Source organism: Rosa rugosa, chromosome 6, assembly GCF_958449725.1.
Source record: "Rosa rugosa chromosome 6, drRosRugo1.1, whole genome shotgun sequence".
NCBI lineage: Eukaryota > Viridiplantae > Streptophyta > Magnoliopsida > Rosales > Rosaceae > Rosa > Rosa rugosa.
In genome coordinates this window covers 3,150,348-3,176,249 of record NC_084825.1, presented here as the reverse complement: position 1 = coordinate 3,176,249, position 25,902 = coordinate 3,150,348, and the positions used below count along the sequence as shown (strand labels likewise).

The window sequence follows — 25,902 nt, the reverse complement described above, 5'->3', positions numbered from 1 at the left end:
GGGTGGTGGCGGGACAAAAGCGGTGGTGCGAGGGGTGGCAGAGGGGTTGGGGTTTTGCACGGTCCGGGAAGGAGCCATGCTCTGATACCAGATAATGGGTTCAAACTGTTAACAGAGAGGAAAGAAGGAAAACTAAAGATTCATCATAATCATTCATGCCTCAACTGGGGCTGGAGTTTACAAAATATAGGAATTGGACTGAGTCCACACAAAAGGAGAAGCAGTCATGTGTCTCTCAGGACCACAATATTAAGGGCTGTTCTAAGTCTACTGCAAATGCAAATAAAGTAGGATTAAGAGGGGAATTAACAGACGTGGTCCTAACATCCAGCTTCTCGCATTACTACGTAATAAGCTGAAGACTGGAATTGACTCCATTATCGACTACCCCAATCTGGAGTTCACTTCTCAGAGGATGAGTGGAGCAAGGAAAGTTGCTGTGTGTGTAACTGGAGCGTCTGGCTACATTGCATCATGGCTGGTCAAGCTTTTGTTAGGACGAGGTTATATTGTCAAAGCCACTGTTCGGGACCCAAGTGAGTTCAAGTTTCAAATTCTGGGCATTTGTTTGTTTGTTCTGTTTACCATAAGAACAGTTCAGGATTCAAAGCTTAATTCTTGGAATCCAATGTTTATGTTTGATATAGCAAGGTTTTAGCTGTTGTTAGCCAATTGTCTCCCCAAAATCAAATTTGGACAAAAATGCTATAGAAAAGCCTATCTCCGTTCCCAAATCTGGTCCCAAAAAGCCAAAAGCCCACATTTTAGCTCCAAATTCCAAATAAAGGAGATTTCTAGCAAAAAAAAGGATTGATGTTTTTAAGACAAATTGAGAGTTGTATATACCAGATATGAGGAAATGGGAGGTTTAGTTGTTGACCAGACCTATCACCAAATATCATCTGTTTCTCAGCTCATATTAACAAGATATGCATGCTCTTGTTCTTGATAATGTACGTACTTAAGAGATCTAAACTTGTCTGCTGATATTTGTGCTCCAGTAGTCCAGTGTGGTTGATGTATTCTCAATTCAACTCACTAGTTGTGTTTATGTATGCCCCAGACGATCCGAAGAAAACAGAACACTTGCTTTCACTCGATGGAGCAAAAGAAAGGCTTCATTTGTTCAAAGCAGATTTGCTAGATGAAGGATCTTTTGACTCTGTGGTTGATGGATGTGACTGTGTTTTCCATACAGCATCTCCAGTACTATTTTCATCGACCAGCGACCCACAGGTTCATCTCTTTAATTACTTCAATACTGCAAATGTGTTACCATTCTTTTAACTGCCTATTGCTTAAAGTTCTTTCAATCATAATGTGTAGTATTCTAAATTTCTAATTAAGAAAATTTATCTAAGACAACTGTAAACACCTTTGTAGAAAACTCCAGGAGGCTCACTTTGCCGGTTCATAACATATTAGAATTTCAAGAAAAGAAGTATAAACCAACTGATCTACTTTCCTTTTATTTAGCATGCACCTCTCTGCAATTAGACTTATTTGTTAAGATGATCGTTTTCCTCATTTTGCATTAACATTTCTTCATTGAAGACAATGATGGGACTAGTTTCCCGAAATTATTCTGATGTTGTCAATAAAACCTAGTCGAGTTTGTGAAAAGAGTTGTTCTAGACTGCCATTCTCTTAACTGGCTGTTTCTCATATAAAGTTCTTTCATTCCTGCATTGTGCTCTTGTATATTTTGAAAACAAAAAAGAGATGAGAGAACTTATCGAAGGAAGCCATAATTACTTTTCTAGAGAACTAGTTGAGGCTCAATTTGCGGTTGCAGAAGATATTAGTTGAGGCAACTGATAAAGTTACTTTCTTTTCTTTATCCCCTCAGCTGTCAATTTGACTTATTTGTATATGTTAAGATAAGTTTATGATAATCTGTCATTTCCATTAGCAGCAATGAGTCTAATCTTTTGCTTTGTTAATTATTGATTTCTTCTCTATTGGCTTGTTTTTCCTCTAGTTTCTGATCGGAGAGGTAATTGGGTATAGTTTCCAAAAGATTCTAATGATGCTGTCAGCAAAACCTAATTGAGTTTCTTGAGAGGGTTGTTCTAGTTTTCAGTTTGTATTTCTTTGCCGGATCATAATTGTCAGCGTGTGTTTGTATTTGCTAACAACATCATATTTTCAAAGGTTCAAGTTTATTTTATAATTTTTTATTTAGAGAATGCAGTGAGCATTTGTCTCCATATCTTCAGGCAGAACTAATTGACCCTGCTGTGAAGGGAACACTAAATGTTCTGAAATCATGCAAAAAATTTCCAACTGTCAAGCGAGTGGTTTTGACATCTTCTATGGCTTCAGTAATGATGAATGGAAAACCTCTGACCCCTGATGTTGTGGTGGATGAAACATGGTATTCAGATCCACTTATTGCTGAGAAGCACAAGGTGAGTAGGTTCCATTTCTCATCTTTTTCCTGGTTTCACCTTTTGTAAGTTTTACAAATAATTCATCTTACTCCTACTTTCATAGAATAATATTTGGAATCGAGATATTAAGTACATACAAAGCAGTTTAGCTTAATTTAGTATGTATTTTTGAATTTGGTTTGAACTTCCCTTTGACATGTCCAGCTATGGTATCTTCTTTCAAAGACTTTAGCTGAGGAGGCTGCTTGGAAATTTGCTGAAGGAAATGGGATTGACTTGGTTTCAATAAATCCGGGGTTTGTGATAGGACCACTCTTACAGCCGACAATTAATTTGACCGTGGAGATGATTCAGAATCTCATAACTGGTACATACTTCAGCAATTATGTTTCTCTACCTTGCATGATTTAGAGCAAATTAAGTATGATGGAAAGTTGGAATTGAATAATTCTTGTGCTGCAAGGTAGCAGTTGATTATTTTTGTTTCCCTTTTATCTAGGCAAGGCAGTGCCCGCTTCAAATTACAGATTGATTGATGTTAGAGATGTTGCCTTGGCTCATATTCAAGCATTTGAAGTTCCTTCAGCTACAGGAAGGTATTGTTTGGTCAGCCATGCTGCGCACATTTCTGAGGTTCTAGAGATTATACAACAACTTTATCCCACTCTGCACATTCCTGAAAGGTAAATATACATTACAAAATGCCATAGCTGAAACTAGATTACCATTTAACTGGAAACCAATTTTAGAAATTTATCCTACTACATGTTTTATCCTATGGGAAATTCTGATATTAACGGTTTGACATATGGTTGCCAGGAGGTCAGTTTGGACCTTTTGTCTGAGGTTGAATGGGGTTTAAATGTCTGATCTATATTGGTAGTCTAACAACATAGCATACTTGATATCTGATGAGAGAACATTACCCGAGTGGCCGAGTCATAATCCTCTATATTAGGCACAACCTAACTCATCATCATATACCAACTTTTATTTGTCTGCTCAGTCACCTCGAGTTGCAAAACCATATGGCTGTTAAATATATTTATTATATATATGTGAGCTGTCTCAATGTGCATTTAAACTGGTCATACTACCCACCTTTCCATCTATGAAGAATTTGCAAAATTTAGCTCAATTAGGAACTCTGAAAACTCGATGAATGTGGCAAATTTCTAATGTTTCTTTCTTTTTCCCTTCTCTTTTCGTCATTAATGGCAGATGTGAGGATGACAATCCTCTTTTGCTTCCTTCTGACCCACAGTTTCAAGTATCCAAGGAGAAGGCAAAAGCTCTGGGAATTGGTTTTTATCCATTTGAAGTAACTCTGAAGGACACTATTGAAAGCCTGAAGGAGAAGGGCTTTCTCAACATTTGATTCATCCAATTTACGGCATCCTGTTAGTTTATCACGTATCGGCAGTTGAAATGCGGTTTATGCTGAACTCCAGAGATATAATGATGGATGATATATTGTTCAGTGCCAAGGCTTCCTTTAATTCATCTATAGATAGATGTAGAGTTAACTAGGAAAATGCTTCAGCTTGTTATATATGGCTTCATTGACAATAAATGCTCATGAGAAGCATAATGTAAACTTTGAATAAACACAGAAACCATATTGTAAAATATTCCCATCATGGGACTGGTTTTCAGTTCTGTGACTTCAGTAATGATGAATATTGTGTGTATAGATGTCCCAATACGTTTTTCCTAATTACACAAATTACTTCAAATCCAATTTAATGAAGTCTCAGAATGACCAAATTGAAAAAATAATCTACCATACGTAGAAGTGGGTCCAGTTGCTTCCATTTATTAATATTAAATAGGCCGGCATCTTTTAGTTGCCTCCATTGTTGACTCCCCCGATCATAAACACCAACCGTACGAAAGCTTCTTCAGCTTAGAGAGTCTGAGGATGAGCGGAGCAGGGAATGGTGTTGTCTGTGTAACAGGAGCATCTGGTTATATTGCATCATGGCTGGTCAAGCTTTTGCTACAACGTGGTTATATTGTCAAAGGCACTGTTCGGGACCCAAGTGAGTAGAAGGCTAGAAGCTTTTCTGGGCACACACTTCTTTCAATTAGTTCCATTTTCAAGTTCTGGGTTTTGTTGCTTGTTTACCATAAGAACAGTTGAGGAGTCAAAGTATGATTCTTGAAATATAATGTTTTATGTTTGCTACATACAGCAAGCCTTTAGCTGTTGTTAGTCAGACAAAAATGCTTTAGAAGCCCCATCTCCGGTGCCATATTTGGTTCTCCCAAAAACGCCGAAGCCCACAGTGTAGCTCCAAATTCGAACAAAAGGAGACTTCTAGCAATAAAAGATAGATATTTCCAAGACAAAGACAAAAGGAGAGTTGTATATAACAACATATATGAGGAAATGTTAATTAGTTGTAGGTGTGGATAGTTCCTCATGTGTTACTAAGACTTGTTGATCAAACCTATTACCACGTATCATCTGATTCCTCAGATCATATTTGCCAAAACCTTATGCATGTTCTTGTTCTATGATAACCGGTAAAGTTACATCCATATATTGATTGTTCTTGCATCTTTGACTACCTACTGAAGAGAACTAAACTTGTATGCTGATACTTCTGCTCCAGTGTGGTTGATGTATTCTCAATTCAACTAACCAGTTGTGTTTATGTATGCCCCAGACGATCCCAAAAAAACAGAACACTTACTTTCACTTGAGGGGGCAAAAGAAAGGCTTCATTTGTTCAAAGCAGATTTGCTAGATGAAGGATCTTTTGACCCTGTAGTTGATGGATGTGACTGTGTTTTTCATACCGCATCTCCGGTATCTTTTTCATCAGTCAGTGACCCTCAGGTACATCTCTTCAATTACTTACATACTTCAAATGTACATGTTTTGTCATTCTCTTAACTGGCTGTTTCTTATAGTTCTTCTTTCACCCATAAGTGGATTATTCAATCATAACTAGTTAATCCAGGTGGCAGGAATCTCACATTGTGTTCTTGTAGATGAATTAAAAGCAAAATAGTTGATATAAGTTAGCTAAGGCAGCGGTATTTACTTTTCTAGCTAGAGAATGTTAAGGCTCATGCACTTTGCCGTAAATATTTGAGAGAAAATGTATAAACGGACTGATAAATTTACTTTTCTTTGCTTATCCCCTCTAGTAACTTCACTTACCTGTTAAGATAAGTTTATGATTGTTTCCATTAGCAGCGATTAGTTTAATCTTTTGATTTTGTAATTTTTCTATTAATTGGCTTGTTTTTCCACCTAGTTTCTCATCGGAGAGGTGGTTGGGAATAGTTTCCAAAAGATTCTTCCGATGTTGTCAGTAAAAACTTAGGTTTCTGTTTGTACCTCTTTGGAGGATCATAATTCTCGGTGTCTGTCTGTATTTGTTTAGAGAACATCATATTTTCAATGGTTCAAATTTATTTTATAATTTTTGATGTAGAGAATGCAATGAGCATTTGTCTCCATATCTTCAGGCAGAACTAATTGACCCTGCTGTGAAGGGAACATTAAATGTTCTGAAATCATGTGCAAAATTTCCAACCGTCAAGCGAGTGGTTTTGACATCTTCTTTGGCTTCAGTAATGATGAATGGAAAACCTCTGACCCCTGATGTTGTAGTGGATGAAACATGGTATTCAGATCCACTAATTGCTGAGAAGCACAAGGTGAGTAGGTTCCATTTCTCATCTTTTTCCAGGTTTCACCTTTTGTAAGTCTTATAAGTAATTCATTTTACTCCTACTTTTATAGAATAATATTTGAAATCAAGAGATTTACATACAAAGCAGTTTAGCTTATTTTAGTATGTATTTTAAATTTGGTATGAACTTCCCTTTGACATGTCCAGCTGTGGTATATTCTTTCAAAAACTTTAGCTGAGGAGGCTGCTTGGAAATTTGCTGAAGGAAATGGGATTGACTTGGTTTCAATAAATCCGGGGTTTGTGATTGGACCACTCTTACAGCCGATAATTAATTTGACGGTGGAGATGATTCAGAATCTCATAACTGGTACATACTTCAGCAATTGTCTTTCTCTACCTTTGCATGATTAATTAGAGCAAATTATGATGTAAAGTTGATTATTGAAATTCCTGTGCTGCAAGCTGGCAGTTGATTATTTCTTTTCTCTCTTCTGTAGGCAAGGCAGTGCCCGCTTCAAATTACAGATTTATTGATGTTAGAGATGTTGCCGCTGCACATATTCAAGCATTTGAAATTCTTTCAGCTAGTGGAAGGTATTGTTTGGTCAGCCATGTTGCAAATATTTCCGAGACTCTAGAGATGATACGACAACTTTATCCCACAATGTACATTCCTGAAAGGTAAGTTATCAATTGCAAAATGCCGTAACTGTTGCCAGTTTCACTAATAAAGATTACCATTCAACTGGTAATGAAATTTACAACTTTATCCTACTAATTTCATGTTTTATCCTACCGAAAATTTATGTTATAAGCTGTTTGGCATATTGTTGCCGGACTGTCATTTTGGACTGTTTATCTAAGGTTGAGTGGTAGTTTAGACTTTAGAGGTCTGATGTATATTGATACTCTTAAGAATATAAGATGTTTGATATCTGACGAGTGAACATTACCTCCGAGTTATAACCTTATCTATATTTTGGCATAACCTAACTAAGCAGAGTCATCAATTTTTTATTTTTCTGCTTATACACTTGTATTGCAAAACTATATGGCAGTAAGAATATGTCTCTCTGTGTGTGTATTAGCCGTCTCACTGTGCATATATACTGGACTCACTACCACCTTTTCATATGTACAGAATTTGCAAAACCAAATTACATTGATTAGGAGCTTAGAAAACTCGACGAATGTGGCAAATTTCTAATGGTTCTTTCCTTTTGTGTTATTTTGTTTTCTTGTCATTAATGGCAGATGTGAGGATGACAATCCTCTTTTGAATCCTTCTGGCCCACAGTTTCAAGTATCCAAGGAGAAAGCAAAAAGTCTGGGAATTAGTTTTTATCCATTGGAAGTAACTCTGAAGGACACTATTGAAAGCCTGAAGGAGAAGGGTTTCCTCAACGTATGAATTATCCTTCTGACAGCAATTTGTTTGTTTATCGTTACAGAAGTTTATTATATATTGGCGGTTGAAGTTTGGATTATGTGAAACTCCAAAGAGATAACAATGTAAATAACGTACTACTGCCCAGACTTCCTATCCTGAAAATCATCTGCATATAGTGCAGATTTGACTAGGAAAATGTGAAGTTGCTTTTGGCTCTTTATTGGCTTGATCGAGAATAAATGCTCATGAGGAGCATAATGTAATATTAGAATAATAAAACCATTGCTCAAAAGTGGAATTTAGCTGCTGCTACCTAGTGTTTTTGCTTTGCTTCCTTTGCTGGATTGCTCTGCTTTCCTTTAGGGTGGCTTGTTGTGTTTCCTGGTTCTGTAGTCCTTTGTTGTCTCTTGCTTTGGTTCAGAGGCGGCCCTTGGGGTGTGCATGTGGTGCAGGTGCACAGGGCCTCTGATTTTCGAAGGCCTCCGAATTTCGTAATGCCTTTATGTGCATATATATAAATTGAAAGTGTGAAAGTATATGATGAACCGTTGTAGTTGCTTGATTTGATCTGATATGTCTTGGGTTTGAGTCCCTTGGGCCTTTCTATTTTGATGTTTTTTTTTTTTTGATCTTCTCTGTTCTGTTTTTTTTTCTTTCTTCGTTCCATGTTTCTTCCAGTAAGGCCTCTATATTTTTATTTATTTGCCTTTTCTGTTATCTTCATCTCGTTCTTTTATTTGTTTTCCTATTTCATTTTCCTTCTTTGTTTTGTTATGTTTTTATCCCTCCACTCTTTTCTTGTTTTATTTATACTAAGTATTCTTTTTAGTTCTTCAACTGAGATCATAATTAGTACCGGCCTTGCTTTGGTTGGTACTAATTATGATCTCAGTTAGTACCAACCAAAGCAAGGCCGGTACTAACATAAATATGTTCTTTAGCTAAGGAACGGACCTCCGTTCCTTATATATATATATATATATATATATATATATATATATATATATATATATACAGAAAGGTTCTGAAGAGGATGTCCGCAACCCAAAAAAAGTGCGGACGTCCCGCATTTCTCCACGATCAAGCTCCAACGGCGGCGCCCCTCTTGCCAGACGGAGGCCAACGGCATCCCAGACCAGTTTGCAGTGAAGACGAAGGCCAAAGAGATAGAGATCGGAGGTCTGGGCAGCGTGGTCGATTGCAAAGTGGTAGTCCGATCAAGGTCAACTGAAAAGTGGTAGCCGGCGAGTCCACCCGACTGCAAACTGGTCCGGGATGTCCAGAGGGTTCGTCCGGCGACCGCAGCGCAGCCATCGCCGCCTTCTCGATGCCGGAAGAGGGACGTCCGCACTTTTTCTGGGTTGCGGACGTCCTCTTCAGAACCTTTCTGTATATCTATATATATATATATATATAGATATATAATATATATATGTACATACATATATATATATATATATGTACATACATATCAGGCCCGATCAAGAGAGGACGTCCGCACTTTCACTAAAGTGCGGACGACGGCGCTGCAGCCCCGCTGAGGCCTCGACGGCAGCACGAATCGGGCCAGAAGGAAGCCAGAAGCATCCCAGACGGCTTCTGGACAGCGATCGAGGTCGGCGGAGGTCGAGGTTGCAGGTTTCTGAGCAGCAACCTGACCTGCAGTGCTGCAACCTGACCTGCAGTGCTGCAACCTCGTCGCCGGCGACACCACCCGATTGCAGACTGGTCCGTCCTACCCCTGGCCTCCCTCCGGCAACTAGCGCCGCACTGTCGTGGCCTGAGTTGGGCTACAGCGCCGTCGTCCGCACTTTAGCGAAAGTGCGGACGTCCTCTCTCGATCCGCTATATATATATATATATACACACAGATCCTATCCAGGGCGGAGCTCCGCTTTGAAATTAACGTGTGAAGTTCGAGTTTTGGGTCACTTTTCGGTCGCATATCCACATCTCGGCCGTTCAGTTTTTAGGTACTAGTGTATAGATCATCTCTGTAAATTTTCAGCCAAATTGATGATCGTGAAGGCATTGATAATTGCTTTAAAGCTAGTATGGTTCAAGTTGACAGATTCAGTCTGTCCATTGGTTTAAGCGAGTTAGATACCTTAACGATCATCGGGATCCCTTTTTTTGGTATTTTCTAGGGATAAGGCATAAGACCAACTTTTCGATCACATTTCGGCATCTCAACCGTTCAGTTTTTAAGTCCTAATGTGTAGATCACTTCTGCAAAATTTCAGCCAAATTGATGATCATTAAGGCATCCAAAACTGCAATTTACCATTATAAACACGAATGGTTCAGGTTAGACAGATTCGGTTCGTTCATTGATTTAATAAAGTTCGATACCTTAACGATCATCAAATTGGCTGAAAATTTGCATAAGTGATTTATACATTAGGACATAAAAACTGAACGGTTAAGATGTGAATATGTGATCGAAAAATGGTCAAAATATGAAAATCCGTTCCTGAGCAAATTCCTATATATATATGTCCATTCTTAAGGTGTTTTGTTGACAGGATAAACTTACCCGAGACCGAGCTAATCCTTAATCAATAATAGTTAAGCTCGATATTAAGAAAATGGGCTGTGACCCTGTAAGGTTCACCATGAGCTTTGTGCTCTACTGTAAGGAGCCCAATGAGTGGACAAGTGGTCCATGAGTGGAGGAGTGCTCTAAGGCCATCTCCAATTGAGGGCCATGGGGTTGATATAGCCCAAAATATTGTGAAAACCATCTCCAATTGAGGGGCATGCTATTACAAAAATGAGTTTGGGGGGCTAAAAGGGCTATGGGCTGGGTTATATATGGCCCCTTCTTTGTGCTGTGTGGGGGCCACGGTGTACACAAAAAAACCCATTCTGATTATTTGAATGGCTGACAATTGCATGGCTGATGTCAGCATCAGCATGCTGATGTCAGCTAAGTCTAACCGTTGGGTTTTTTTTTTTTTTTTTTTTTTTTGTCGGCTAAAAAGTAGCCGTTTTGAATGTTTTTTTTTTTTGGTCAGTTTGAAACTAGCCGTTGGGCAATGTTTGTTTTTTTTTTGTTTTTTTTTTTTTCCTACTTGAATGCAACGGCTAATTTGCAGAAAAAATAATAAAAAAATCTATCAAATATTCCTATAAATACCTCCTCACTCCCATTTTCATTCCTCACCTTCACTCACAAACAAATCTAATCAAGAATCTGAATAATTACTTACAACGTGACACGTGGCATGATAAAATCTTATCTAAAAAATTAATAATATTTGATAAAAAAATAATTATATAAGTGGAAATAGTAGCATAGTTATAAAATACTATATATTAGAAATACATAATGAAAAACAATAAAATAATAGGGCATTTAAAATTATAGCCCTAAGGGTTGGAGATGGTAGAAATTATAGCCCTTACTATTCATATGAATAGTGATTATGGGGGGCTAAAATTTAGCCCGGGGGCTATTTTAGCCCCTCACAGCTGGAGATGGCCTAATGCTCCCAGACTATATGTGACCAAGTGCTCCATGAGAGGTTATTAAATCATAAATTGTTCACTAATTGATTCAAGTACTCATGAGCTCTAGGATTGGTCAAGTGCTTACCGTCTAGTGTTCTAGAGAGAGAAATTTATCTCAATCGAGGCCACGAGTCCTAATATCTACAGATGGATCATAGGTCCGTGATAGATCTTGTGAGTTAAGAGACCCACGACCATAGAGGACCGTTGGTCCATTAGGAGCCGTACGTACATGCTATAAGTCCGAGAGATCATCACGACCAAAGAGGTTCTAAAATTAGATCCAAAGAGATCAAACTCCAAGAAGACCCAATAAGAAGACTGAGTGGTTAGCCTAATATGACGCGGAGTCGCGGACCAGTGAGCATGTGCTTACCAAGTGACCTACTCAAGGTACGTGTTTCTTGCTCCAACCTGAGTAGACTTCCCATGGGACATAGATTATAATCTAAGGTGCAGGCGGTGTGATAAACCTTCTCCTTGTCAATCTAGAAATCCTAAAAGGACGAGAATAACTTAACATGCGTAGTCCTAGAAGGACTAAAAGTGACGAGTGGACCATAAGTGACTCAATCCCTGAGTATAAGTTATAAACTCTAGACATGAATTATGGAGTCCACCGGATTGAAATAAAAGAAACTCTTAATTTGATTGATAATGATACGAAAGACAGAGACCGCAGCCGTTTAGGGTTGCTTACATAGGAGAAAAGAAATCTTAGGGCCACTAACAATCAATTCTAAAAGCCCACGGATTAAAACAAAACAAATCCAAATCGAACTAGAAAATCCTAATTGCTGCAAAAATAGTAAATTGCAGTTTATAGGCCGGAAACGACGTCGAAAGTCTGAAAAAGCCCATACATCCTAGCAAAGCGATGAATTTGATTCCTGGTGTAATTCCCTTCTCGGAAAGGTATAAAAATTAGCAAACTAAAACCGAACGCCAACTTTACAACAAACCGATTTTTTCTTTTTAGCGATCAAGCTGCTTTTCTATCATAATTGTCATCCATTCTACATCAATAAGTCCATAAACGACTATTAATTGGTTGGGTGCAACGTAGAGAAGGGTCTCTTTATTGCTACGAGAAAGTGATATACTCCATTTGGTACAATCTTATTTCTGCTTCCTGCATTGCTACGAGAAAGGAGATATACTCCATTTATATCCTTAAATATCTTATTAATTTCATATGAGGATATTAATGGAATAGAAATATAACCCATTAATATTTCACAAAAAGGAATTGAAAAGAATTGATTTCCTTTTCGCGAACCAAACAAGCAGGCCGGCCTTGCCCATGGACAATGTTGGCGACAGCCCAGGGCCTAAGATTGATGGGGGCACCGGATTTCTCTCCCATTTCTCTATACTATAGTTTTCTCTAATAAATTTTTTATTATAAAATATAAAACGGTCAAAACCCTACCCTATGCCCTATGGACTCCCTCACTCCCATTTCTCTATGTCTCTCTGCCACCACCGCACTACCCCATCTTTTTCTCTTTCTTTGTTCTTTTTTTCTTTTTAATAATTTAAGTATACTTTATATACTCCCATCTCTTTCCACTTAGCCGCAAGCCCGCAACCATTCTTCTTCATCTCTCCAGATTCTCCTCTTCCTCCTCTTTCTTCCTCACTTCATCGTAGCAGCTAGTGAAAAGAATAGTTTCGGCAAAAGTCTCTCTCTCTCTCAAGTCCCAAATCTTGAAACCCAACAAATTTTTTCTTTAAATTGGTTGCAACGTTTACTCAATTTCAAATTTTCAAGTATTATTCTATGCTCCAGTGTTTATCAATTATTATTCAAAGTGATTTCTAACAACTTGCTCATTCATCGGTTTTAAATTTTCAATATTAGGTGAAGTTAGATTTGCAAGTCAGACTCGATCAGAATTGAAAAGTTGTTGTTTGAATCTTGAAACTGCTTTGAGAAGTGGTGAGGGTTTTGATATTGATGCGAAATATTTGCTTATGGAGTTACAAATTTTGCAGGAAATGTTGCCAAATGAGGCATATGAAACAGATAGGCCTTGGACATCCATTTAAATTATGGAGTTTGCAAAGAAAATGGATATGTTTCCAAGTGTTATGGTTGCCTACAGGATTTTATTGACTATACCGATGACGGTAGCATCAGCTGAAAGAAGTTTTTTGAAATTAAAATTATTAAAATCTTATATGCGGACTACATGACTCAAGATAGGCTGAATGGATTAACTATTTTAACCATTGAAAGAAATATGTTGTCAAATGTTGACTATGAAAAGATAATTGATGATTTTGCTTCAAGAAATGCAAGAAGACATCGTTTTAGATGATTTGTAAACTTTTTTATACGGGATTTTGGTTTTATCACTTTATGTTCCCGTTGTATAATATTGTTTCTCTATGTAATAGCCCCTTAAAAAAAATATTTAGAGTATGACATTTGAAATAATTATTACATGTCATATTTAGGCTAGTTGGGCACACACACAAAATTTCGCCCTGGGCATCAAAAAGCTCAGGACCGGCCCTGCAAACAAGACCTGAGTTAATTTAGCCATTGACTTCGTTTTCTTCGTATTGCATAAAAGAGGTCCCATAACTAATTTCTAGAATGATCTTTCAATATTCAAACAAAACCTGTTGAGTTTGTGGAAGGGGTTGATCATTTAATTGTTGTTTTCATCAGGATTGTGTGCATGCGTCTGTCTATTTTCAATTAATTCCTCTTTGCAGGATCAGATGTGTCTGCGCCTGCATAAGCAATCCCAGGGAGAATTTATCGACGCTGTAGTGAAGGGAACGCTTACTATTCTAAAATCAGGCGTAAATATCAGACTGAAAAGCTAGGGACTGATTGTAAGTTCTGTGACTGCAGTAATGATGAATGTTGTGTGTAAATCACTTATGGCAAGATATTCCTCAAACTGTATTTCAACATAAGAGTCTAAGACAATACAGTATACTTGGTGGGGTTCGTTTACAGTACATTAATATATCGATACATCAAGTAGACTAGTTCGATATAGAGTACATTAATAAAAATATTTGTTAATATCATGCTTGTTATGCCAACCAAGTCAATGCTATCTACTTTGGCAAATTTTTCAAGCAGCCTCCTTAGTTTTTGAAAGCATATATCATGCATTGCTCGAAAAATGAAAAGGAAAGTTCACATTAAGCTCATAGTTCATATCATACAACATCAAGATATAGAATTCTACGGTACATTAATGTACAAATACATTAAGTAGACTAGATTTGAGATAGAAGTAGACTAACTTCATGCATAAGTAGACTAACTTATTGACTTGATCTCAAATTAGTCTACCTCGATCTATACCAAGCTAGTCTTATATTTTTAAAAGAAATATTGATTAGGAAAATAATCAAATATTTAATGCGTTAGGAGCCCTTTAGAAGTCACCTTTTGTCTCCTCAGATTAAGGAGCTCCTAGCTAGTGATTCCCTATTTTAGGAGCGTACTAGAGAGCGTGGTAGGAACTTTTTTTTTTAGTAGTTGTCTGAAGAGCTCAAATAAGAACCCATTGCAGATGCCTTAATAAAACAATATACTAACACCGTAAGAATTAATTATTTTCTGCATGCATGTTTAAACCGCTTGATGAATTTGAAAAGAAGATAAGGTCAGAATTTAGAAATACCTGGACTCGAACACAGAAAGCACCGAATGACCAAAAGCTAGGGTTTATCTCCTTTTGGCCATTATTGGTAGTCTGCTACTCTACGTACTGTGATAATTTTGTGAACAAAAATGGTTGACGTGGAGCATGTGTGAATACAATGGTCTCACACGCAGGATGACCTTGTCTGATACTATTAAGCAACCTAAGCATCCAACCAAAAACTAATGGTAATGGGCAAGCGAAGGCAAAATTAGTTTCGTTTTCTATAGAAGTAACTGTCTACGGACAACGTACGTTAAAAGCCTGAAGGAGGAGAAGGTGGGCTACTTGCTAGTGTATTATTGCACTAGTTGGTCACATATTGACAATTGACGTTTGTTTTAATCTAAAACTCAAACAGATCCATATCCGACTTCTTTGAATTTAGGTGCAGCCGTGCAGACATGCAGATCCATATCTGACTGAGCAAATGCTCACAAGTTTGCTTTCTCAATTCAGAAGCATCGCAGAAATCTTCCTGTCCATTAATAATTTTGATCTTATCATTTTTTGAAGTTTGTAAACAACTGTATAATAATTCCAAGTCAACTTTGCTATGTATACTTTACAACCTTACAAATAGTGTGGAGTGATTGATTAATGTTTTAGAAAGATCTTGCCATGAGCCTAATTTGGGAATAATCTATGAAGAAAGGGTCATTCTTCTAAGGACAATAATAGGACATAAATCATTAAATTGGTCAGTTTCTCAAAAACCTTCCTCTAATAGCCGGCCTGCATGCTAAATCTCCATCCCAGCACACAAAATCATTGGAGGATCTGAATTCACACGTAAATCCTCGATCCCACAGGTAAACAGAAAGGCGTCTACCCTTACGAAAAAGACTCAAGTTCGTATTCCCTCTACCCCAACTATTGAGATAGTAAAAGACTAATGACAAAAGGGTTGTTATTCACTAGCAATAAGTTACTTTGTTACTATGAAACACCCATATGCAAGTGAAAAACGGAAACAAATTATCGAAATATGACTTTATGAGCAGCAGCACATAACAATTGACGATTTTGTGACGAGGGTATGACATTGCAAATGGAATCCTAGTTGCGCTGTTGAACATGAGGCAGATTTCAAATGTGGATACTGGATTCCAAACAGGTACGAAATGAACTTTTTGAGCGAAATCAAAAGCAAAGAACGTATAGGCCACCCCAGAGCCCCAGACAGCTACAGATAGAGTGGACTTATTCTATCCATTTTTGTCCTTGAATCACCAATTTCCCAATGAAAGTAAGGCTTAAAAGATCTGTACAGGATCCACAACTAGTTGATTACAGGTATGCAGCACGCCCTAATCTCCAAGTGGTTGCTGATTTCATATATTTTGTTATCTTTATGGGACAAATCAAGTAATAAACAAGACAGAATTGTAAATTCAATGATATGGCTCCGATGGCCGGCATTGCAGGACCAGATAGACCTTTCTTAATAAATTGATAGCTGGCCAGCCAGCCAGCCATCGGTGTTTATATTATTATATATTCTTATTATGATGAGAACGTTGCCTCCATGTACATATATATGGAAGCAAGCTAGTTAGCTAGCACAAACAAGCAAGCCAAAGACAGAGATAGGTATACAGGAACAAATTAATCAGAGATGGGCGGAGAGAGGAAGGTTGTGTGTGTTACAGGAGCTTCTGGTTTCATAGCTTCATGGCTGGTGAAGATTTTGTTACAGCGAGGTTATGTCGTCAAAGCCACCGTTCGTGACCCAAGTCAGTGTCATTACTATAATTTTCTTTTGTTTCCATAACTTTTTATTCACCAAAACAGAATAGAGTCTAAGTATTTGATATAATGTACTCAGTTAAACTGACCAATTATTCTGTTTGTGTATATGCCGCAGATGATCCAAAGAAAACAGAACACTTGCTCTCACTTGATGGAGCAGAGGAAAGGCTTCATTTGTTCAAAGCAGACTTGTTAGAAGAGGGGTCTTTTGACCTTGTAGTTGATGGATGTGAAGGTATTTTCCATACAGCATCTCCGGTACTATTTTCATCGATCAGCGACCCACAGGTTCATCCGATTCCCATATAACTACTTTCCTACATGCTTTACATGCATGTTTTACCACCATTTAATTCTGTATCATATTTTCTTATTAGAGAAACAAATTACGTACTTATTAGGATAATTAATCTTTTTGCTCCACATCACAGGCAGAACTGATTGATCCTGCAGTAAAGGGAACGCTTAATGTTCTTAAATCATGTGTGAAATTTACAACAATAAAGAGGGTAGTTTTAACATCTTCCATGGCTGCAGTTATTATCAATGGAAGACCTTTAACCTCTAATGTGGAAGTTGATGAAACATGGTTTTCTGATCCACTTGTTTGTGAGGAGTTGAAGGTATGTATGTCTATTCCACTACTAAATTTATCTTCTTACAAGTTTCACATATTATTCACGTGTACTATGAACAAAATGTAATGTTTTGCCTTAATATATGGTCTGGTCTGAACTTTCCAGGCATGGTATTTTCTTTCAAAAACTTTAGCAGAGGAGGCTGCTTGGAAATTTGCTAAAGAAAATGGGATTGACATGGTGACCATAAATCCAGCGTATGTGATGGGTCCGCTATTGCAGCCAACTCTTAATTACACTGCGGAGATGGTTCTGAATCTCAAGAATGGTACACTTTAGAAATAATCTCCTTTTATCTTCCTTGCTTATAGCAGATCGAGTATGATGGAAAATTTAGACAGAAATCTGTCTAAATCGACATTTAAGGTTTAGGACTGAGCAATTTGGGTTTTGGGTTTTGGGTTTAGTATTAATTGGGGACTGCACTTGGAAATAAAATTAAATACATATATGAAAATACAAGGAGTGAACATTCAACACTTAATTTTTTTTTTTTTAAATAAATAGAGGGAACATTCAACACTTAGAGCATGTTTAGCAGACTCTCTATTTTGGCTCCTTAGCTATTTTGGAGAGCATGTTTAGCTTTTTATATATTTTAACAGCTGCACCAGACTCCTAAGTGGCTCTCTATTATAACTTTTAGCTATCTCGCTCCTAAATATAGAGAGCGAGATGAGGCTCTCTATAATTTATAACATTCCTTTTGAGTTATTTTATGTAATTTTTAAATACATTTAAACTATTTAACCTTCCTTTAAAAAATAATATGAATTCAAAACTAGCTGTAATAGAGAGCATTGATGCAGACATATTTCTAAAGTGGCTAGCCAAAATGACTTTTTAGCTACTATGGCTAAAATTTGACTCAAAAATGGCTAGCATTGCTAAAGATGCTCTTATATGTTAGAGATGGTTCTTGTGATTCAAGCAATTGATTGCTTTTTTCTTATCCTATACAGATGCTCACGAAGTAACAAATGCATATTATTTATCCACTGATGTTAGAGATGTTGCCTCGGCTCATATTCAAGCATTTGAAGTTCCTTCAGCTAGTGGAAGATATTGTTTAGTTGCAAATGTCACCCCCATTTTCAAGGCTCTGAAGATTTTAGAACAACTTCATCCGACTTTGTGCCCACCTGAAATGTAAGTTGGATTTGCAAAGTGCCACAAATGTTTGCAATTGAATGTTGAAAACCCAAATTTAAGTCGTGAACTCATTGAATTTGACAAATTTCTAAGGTAAAGATTTGGTTTGTTTCAACGTTTGCAGATGTGAGCATGATATCCCTTCTGCCCCAGAGTATCAAATATCCCAGGAAAAAGCAAAAAGTTTGGGAGTTAGTTTCCTTCCGTTGGAAGTAAGTCTCAGGGACACTATTGAATGCCTGAAGGAGAAGGGATTCCTCGAGGCTTGAATTATGCAACCGGCAGCAACTTGTTCATTGCACAAGCTTCTCCAAAGAGACGATGAATTTATGTTTGTTTGTCTTCATTTCTTAAGTTATATAGAGAAAAGTGGCATTTCTTATTCCATTTATTGTAACATTTAGGGAATAAACCAATGAAAAATCATGATGCCGGGTTTGCAAGATTAATGAAGTTAATTTATGTTGTTAGAGGATTTGGTTTAAAACAAACGAGTTAATTTAGCTTTCAGTACTTCTGTCTTTTAGTTTATGCCATGATCAGGTTTTGAATCACTATGACTTATCGAATTGAGTTCAAGGAAAGCTCAAGTTAGAAGATCACATTAGTCAGCAAATGAATCTAAATCATAAAGCTTGGAGAACTATTTATTCATCATAACAAGTTTTCATATAATTATTACGAGACAAGCGCGCTACAGTATCCCATACCTTTTTATTTTATTTTTTTAATATATAACAATTTAATATGATGGTAACCTGATGACTACGAGACAAGCGCGGTACTGTATCCCATACCTTTTTATTTTATTTTTTTAATATATAACAATTTAATATGATGGTAACCTGATGAATTGGTCATCAGGTTACCCATTCAAATTTTGACACATGGCAATCTTTCCTTCAAATTTTGACACATGGCAATTTAAAAAAAATATATCATCAATTTAACAACACATTTGTCATCAATTTGTAATATTGTTTATGTATCTGTAAATATTGTCCAAAATAGAGTAAATACCAAAATGTTTACCCCAATTACACAATCGAGAACTATATTACGTGAATGAGGTCACATACTCTATTTGGTATGAAATATGAGATTTACCACTTGTACAACACATTTGTCGTCAATTTTGTAAAATGGTTCATAGATTGGTAGATGCTGTCTTAGACCTTGTAATTACCACAGATAGGACATTTATTACAATATTTTTAATCATTTGTCCTTATATTCGTAAAGCGTTGTCAGAGATGTAGTTATTTTTTCAATGAGGAAGATTACACAAGGTACCACCCCAATTACACAATCGAGAACTATATTACGTGAATGAGGACACATGCTCTATTTGGTATGAAATATGAAGATTTACCACTCGCAGAACACATTTGTCGTCAATTTTGTAAAATAGTTCATAAACTGGTATTTGTTGTCTTAGACCATGTAATTACCACAAACAAGACATTTATTACAATATTTTTTATCATTTGTCCTTTATATTCATAATAAGCGTTGTCAGGGATGTAATTATTTTTTCAATGAGGAAGATTACACAAGGTACCACCCAATTACACATTCGAGAACTCTATTACGTGAATGAGGACACATGCTCTATTTGGTATGAAGTATGAAGATTTACCACTTGTACAACACATTTGTCGTCAATTTTGTAAAATAGTTCATAAACTGGTAAATGTTGTCTTAGACCTTGTAATTATCAGAAACATTTATTACAATATTTTTTAGGGGCCGTGACCACTTACCCAATTTTAGCCTAAAAATTGCCCACTTACTCCACTAAGAGTTTTTTAACCCCATTTACCCAATCCAATAGTGTTTGACAGTATTGCCCTCATACTCTCTCTCTCTCTCTCTCTCCAGCCGGACGGCCAGATCCCGTCTCCGAACAATCAAGTCCCAAAATAGGGACGAGGCTTTGGTGAACGAAGCCATCCTCGAATCCTTGGAGTCGATCGAGGTTTTGGACCGCAGCCAAGGGATTCCGATCATGGATTCCAGATCGGAATCCATCTCCGCCGGACGGCGATTGACTAGGCGATTGGGGATGGTGATCTCATAGCCGGAGTTGGTAGCGGAGTTGGGCGTCGGGGACTGGACGACAGCGAAAGAGGAGGAGTCGGCCGTGCCTCGAAGCCTCCCCAATCGAAGCCCAACCCCATTTCCACCTCAAAGTCCTCGTCAACTTCCAAGCCTTCGCCTCAGAGAACCCAGAGCCTCGATCAGAAGAGACCCGAATTGCCGGCCTCACACTCCGGTGGGTGGCCAGAGCACTTTTTTTTTTTTTTTTGGTATACTGTGAGCTTCCGGAATGGGGAAGGAAAAAAAAGAAAAAAAAAAGTGAACATGTACAATTGAACATAATTGTAGTGTATTCATTTTGGTTTTGGGAGTTTATGCAATTCACTTAAGGTCTTGAGGGCAATAATATGATTATTGGAGGGCAATAATAAGATTATTGGCAGGCAATAATAAGATTACTGAGGGGCAATAAAATGTTTATTGGGGCAATAATAAAATTATTTATTTGAATAAACCTCCAAAAGCTTTCAAAATTCAAAACATCTTCATTTTTCACTAATTATTGATCCTCAATAAACTTGTTATTGGGGAGCAATAATATGTTTATTGGGGGGCAATAATATGATTATTGGGAGGCAATAATATGATTACTGGGTATTATTGGGGGGTAATAAAATCAGAAGCCGGAATCCGGTCATCGGTCCGGTAGCCGGATTCGAGATTCCGGTCACCGGTCGCCGTAGTCCTCGGCCGGCCACTGGTCACTAGAGTCCGGCAAGGTCTCCGATGACTTCTCTCACTAAGTGACAAAGAAGGAAAGGGCAAAATTGTCCCAAAAAAAAAAAAAAACTTAATTGGGTATTAGGGAAATAATCTCTTAGAGTGTTTGGGTAAGTGGGCAATTTTTAAGCTAAAATTGGGTAAATGATCATTTCCCCTATTTTTTATCATTTGTCCTTATATTCGTAATAATCGCTGTCAGAGATGTAATTATTTTCTCAATGAGGAAGATTACACAAGGTACGTACCACTCAATTACATATTCGAGAACTCTATCACATGAATGAGAACACATGCTCTATTTGGTATGAAATATGAAGATTTACCACTTGTACAACACATTTGTCGTCAATTTTGTAAAATAGTTCATAAACTGGTATATGTTGTGTTAGAACTTGTAATTACCCAAAACAGGACATTTATTACAATATTTTTTATCATTTGTCCTTATATTCGTAATAATCGCTGTCAGAGATGTAATTACTTTCTCAATGAGGAACATTACACAAAGTACCACCTAATTACACAATTGAGAGCTTTATTACGTGAATGAGGACACATGCTCTATTTAGTCTAAAATATGAAGATTTACCACCAACAATAACACATTCGTTTTTAATTTTATAAAATGATTCATAAACTTGTAAATGTGGTCCTAGACCTTGTAATTACCACAAAGAGGACATTTTTTACAACATTTTTCGCCATTTCTGTCATCTCATTTTCAGCTCCTCTCGACCTCTTTCGCTCTCTCAGAGTCCCTCTCCCTCTCTCATAGTCTCATCCACGCACTTTCTCGGTCACTTCACCAAAGATTGGGTAAGGTTTAGAAATTTAGGCCTAGTTCAATATCTGATTGAAATTTGGGTTTCTGGGTTGCATTTTTCTGGGTGGGTTTCACGTTCATATCAGTTTCCATCTGGGTTTTGATAAGAACCATTTTGGTGACATGGGCTAGGAGCATATCTCTTGTTGAGGAGCATATATCGTATCGAGGAAGAATATCTCGTTCAGAAGTACATATCGTGTAGGAGGGTACCTCACGTCTAGGAGCATAAATCTTATCAAGGAGGTGTTGGGGAACATATATCTTCTCTAGGATGGAACATCTTGTCTAGAACATGTAGATACCTCTACTAGCAAGGCTAGTTTGCTACCTCACCAAGCATAAACAACACCCTCGTGGGATCCAACCGCTACTTGCATCTTGTAGCCCTATGTTCAAGCTACGCTACGGTATCCGGAAGTGGCAAATACGTCGCTGGGAAGCCACCTTTCCGGTCTTGCAAAGTTGCCTTCACAACATGGCTTCAAGACTAGAATAGTGGGTTCTTGTCCCACATCTAAGAAAATGTAAAGGAGATGGCTTCCTTCACCTATAAAAGGAACTCTCCTCCCACTTAGAAAGACATTCCATATCCAACACTCCATTACATCTCATTACATGCTTTGTAATCCCCTTGGGCCGCAAGGCCCAAACACACATAGTTAAACATTCAAGTGGACGTAGTCTCCCGCTAAGGCGGGAGATGAACCACTATACTTCGCTTGTGTCGTTCTCTCTCTCTCTTTACTTAACGTTAATTAGATCCCCACGGATCCAAACATTAACATTGGCGCCGTCTGTGGGAAGCCAACACAAAGGCTTCGTCATGTACCATGAACTTTGGCCCGTTGGCATCTGGTCAACGCCCATAGGGCTTGGTCAACGCCGACCAACTCTAGTCAACATCAGTCAACGCTGATAAAAATTTGGTCAACTCCAACTTAAACAAAAAAAAAAGTGGCGTGCTGCTCTAGCTACATCCGCCAACCCATCCTAGCGGTAAAACAAAAACCAAACAATTCTTGCATCAAGTTCAACTTGGGCTCAGTGCTCGCAAAACTCCAAGTCAAGATGAGGTCAACGCCAGCTCAAAAGGTCAACGCGGCACAAATTGGGTGCCAATTCTCTCTGGACACCCAGAGATATACTTTGGCCACTGCCTTCTTTTTTCAGTTGCACCCACCTTCGTCTTCGTTGCATCTAGCGGCCATGATCATCAACCGCTGAGCACGGCATCGCCGACCGCCGAGCATAGCTCCGCTACCACTGGCCAGAGTCCCACCAATCGTTGACCAAAGCTCCACCTCAGCTGACGAGCTTCTCTTCCGCTGACAAGCTCCGCTTCCGCTGATAAGCAACGCTCCGCCAGCTCTGCTTTTCCTTCTCAGCCCAACCTGCTGGCCAAACGCTCCGCTCCGCCAGCCTCATCACCGCCGAGCGGCACCGCTGGAGGGTCACCGCCGAACTTCGAACTTCACCGCACCGTTGGAAGTTCACGGCCGAACTTCGAACTTCACCGACGAGCGGCACCGCTGGAAGGTCACCCTCCTTCTTCGTTCCATCCTCCGCCAGCAAGGCTCTTCCGCTAGCAATTCCTCCACCGTACTCTGAGCCTCCGCCGCTAGCAAACAACATCGCCGTCTCCGCCGGACTGTGCACCGCCAAACTAACATCGAGCAAATTGCAGTCCGGTCCAAGTCACCATCCCCCATCCGCCAACCAGCATCTCCGCTCCGCTAACCGGCAATGGCCTCTGCTGAGCTTCTTCACCGTTGACCAAAGCTCCAACGAGCTCTGCTAGCTAAGCCCCGCTCCGCCGAACTTATCCTCCGCTGGACTGTGCACCGCTGGCCATACCTGCTGGACCTCATCGTTGAACAGCCGTCCCCGAGCCGAGCTTCACCGCTAGCAAGTCGACCTCCGCCAACCGCTAGGCACCACCGCCGGCGACGACGCTAACCAGCGTCAAGTGATCAATCACATCTCCAATCATCAATCACAGCTCGTTGCCACCGCCAAACTAGGTCAGCGGCACTTTTTTCCGCTCATCTCCGTCAGCGGAAAAACCAGGCTCCGTCAGCGCCGAGCTCCTCCGCTGAGTTTTCTCCTCAGCTAGCTATCTCGGCTTCCTCCACTGGCCTCCTCCGCTCATATGCCGAGATTTTCATTTTGGTTCCTTGGCGGTCAATCTCCTCGACCTTCAGCTCCTCACCTGGACGCAGCTCTCTGGCAAAACCAGAGAACAAGATGAGTTTTCAAAACCACATTTGAACTTGTTTTATATATGCTTCCTCTTATTATCATGGTTTGGCACATGCTTCCACGTTTGTACTCTGACATGCTTTGGCTACTCAAAGGATAAGATTTTCTTGTTTTTATCTCTCTGGTATAAAGCATCACGTGTCCGCACCTAAGCATGACTATTGCCTACTGCCTACACCAAACATGATTCACGGCATGCCCACACATGACTTAACTGTGGAAATCAATTATGTGAACTACTGTGCATGAACATGCTAATTAATATCCCTCCACTTCTATATTAACTGCATGTGCCTTGTTATCAACTTATGGACACCACGTACCTAGTCAACTTCATGATATGTGTATGCCCCCACCGCCCAGCTGCCATTAAAATCTCGTGCTTCTGACCATTTCATTTGTGGGCGCCAACTTATATATATATATATATATATAGCCTATTGCATGCGTATATCAAAGTAATTTTTGTCGCTTGGGCCATATACATTTACATATAAATGCTGCCATCACGGCCATGTTTCAATTGTCATCACATATAATAAGAGTTTGTATCTTTCCCGCAAATTCAACATTCAAAATAGATATGTATATATGCAAGTTATTTGTCATCGATTATTAATTTGCTTATACACTTTGCCTACAATTTTATCAAAGTACATATGCAAATTATTTATGTTGATTTTACAAATCTACATATTAATCATCTATTTTGTTTCAAGGAAATTCAACTATTTCTATTGAGCATTCAACCGCAACTACGAGTTAACGGACATTATCAGAGTACTTTATCTGCGCCAAGCAATGGACCGTCATGCTCGGCATAAGATAAGTCACTATGTCTTATCTCTTACGCTCTTGCAATTAGAGCCTTTGCCATGACTATACATGTCTCCATGACCCGTACGCATGCCTACAAAATGTTATTAGCGACTTTATTACAAGTACATGCTATACACATATGCCATGTTTCTATTTAATTGCAAAATTAAATAAACATGTGACACTCAAACAAACTATGCCATGTTTTATTTGTTGTTCATACAATTAAGCAATATTTACATGTACACTACATGTAAACATATTGTCTAGCCTCCGGGCACCATACTTTGTCAAATTTTTCCCAGAGGAAGAAGACTTAAACGGGTCTAGACTCCACGAGTCTATGGTCCACGACCAACCGCCAAGCGGTAAGGCAACGCCTCATAATGACAATGACCGCTACGCGGCATTGCAGTCAAGCTTTTCTCCTTCGAGAAAAAAGTAAAGGGACCAGTTAACATAGCCCACGGCAGCCATTGATCCGGCAGTTAACCCCGACGCTTGGGTATCTAAGATTAGGTTCGCTACCTAACGCCCACTGCTTAAACGCAGCTCCCCTCATCAAACAATTTTTCGATCATCCAGAGGTCTATAGCCAGGAGTGGGGGACTCCTCGGAGGGCCTAGCAGGGGCCCACCCGAAAGGGCAAAAGCGTTCGCTCCGACCAATTCTAGATGGACGACGCACTCGCACTAATTATGCTTGATTTAAGGCACAAAGCTACTCTTTGGTATCAACCCGCAAGAACACCCTCCTTGACTGGGGACTTCGGGGACTTGTACATACAGCCCAGCATAATTAGCAACGGTCACGCTCATGCCTCAGGGCAGCTCATGCCTCAGGGCATCACCTTCGAGCTACCCGTTAATGCCTCAGCGGCATCCACGAGCTCTCACGCTCTCGCCTCAGCGGCACCGCCGAGCTGTCACGCTCTCGCCTCAGCAGCACCGCCGAGCTGTCATGCTCTCGCCTCAGCGGCATCCCCGAGCTCTCACGCTCTCGACTCA

General features: G+C 38.9%; 3 protein-coding genes across 5 annotated transcripts; all 3 read left to right on the top strand.

The window, feature by feature from the left end:
* The first annotated feature begins 202 nt into the window (after nucleotides 1-202).
* Nucleotides 203-4,073, top strand: LOC133714279 (phenylacetaldehyde reductase-like). 2 transcript variants are annotated; one of them, XM_062140365.1, is made up of 6 exons: nucleotides 203-536; nucleotides 1,064-1,236; nucleotides 2,195-2,411; nucleotides 2,598-2,760; nucleotides 2,893-3,076; nucleotides 3,615-4,073. In XM_062140365.1, exons 2-6 carry the CDS (start codon nucleotides 1,145-1,147, stop codon nucleotides 3,769-3,771), a joined length of 813 nt encoding a protein of 270 aa, XP_061996349.1. In that variant the 5' UTR covers nucleotides 203-536; nucleotides 1,064-1,144; the 3' UTR covers nucleotides 3,772-4,073. The 2 variants fall into 2 exon arrangements, with proteins under 2 accessions (XP_061996349.1, XP_061996348.1); XM_062140364.1 differs by having other exon boundaries at nucleotides 207-536; nucleotides 2,220-2,411.
* Nucleotides 4,074-4,246: 173 nt separating this feature from the next.
* Nucleotides 4,247-7,686, top strand: LOC133714278 (phenylacetaldehyde reductase-like). 2 transcript variants are annotated; one of them, XM_062140362.1, is made up of 6 exons: nucleotides 4,247-4,435; nucleotides 5,066-5,238; nucleotides 5,877-6,068; nucleotides 6,251-6,413; nucleotides 6,544-6,727; nucleotides 7,301-7,686. In XM_062140362.1, the coding sequence occupies exons 1-6, from the start codon at nucleotides 4,315-4,317 to the stop codon at nucleotides 7,455-7,457; spliced, it is 990 nt and encodes a 329-aa protein (XP_061996346.1). In that variant the 5' UTR covers nucleotides 4,247-4,314; the 3' UTR covers nucleotides 7,458-7,686. The 2 variants fall into 2 exon arrangements, with proteins under 2 accessions (XP_061996346.1, XP_061996347.1); XM_062140363.1 differs by lacking the exon at nucleotides 4,247-4,435 and adding an exon at nucleotides 4,471-4,922.
* An 8,482-nt stretch (nucleotides 7,687-16,168) lies between these two features.
* Nucleotides 16,169-18,559, top strand: LOC133714282 (phenylacetaldehyde reductase-like). Its single transcript, XM_062140369.1, has 6 exons — nucleotides 16,169-16,362; nucleotides 16,494-16,666; nucleotides 16,810-17,001; nucleotides 17,122-17,284; nucleotides 17,979-18,165; nucleotides 18,293-18,559. The coding sequence occupies exons 1-6, from the start codon at nucleotides 16,245-16,247 to the stop codon at nucleotides 18,435-18,437; spliced, it is 978 nt and encodes a 325-aa protein (XP_061996353.1). The 5' UTR covers nucleotides 16,169-16,244; the 3' UTR covers nucleotides 18,438-18,559.
* Nucleotides 18,560-25,902: the final 7,343 nt, after the last annotated feature.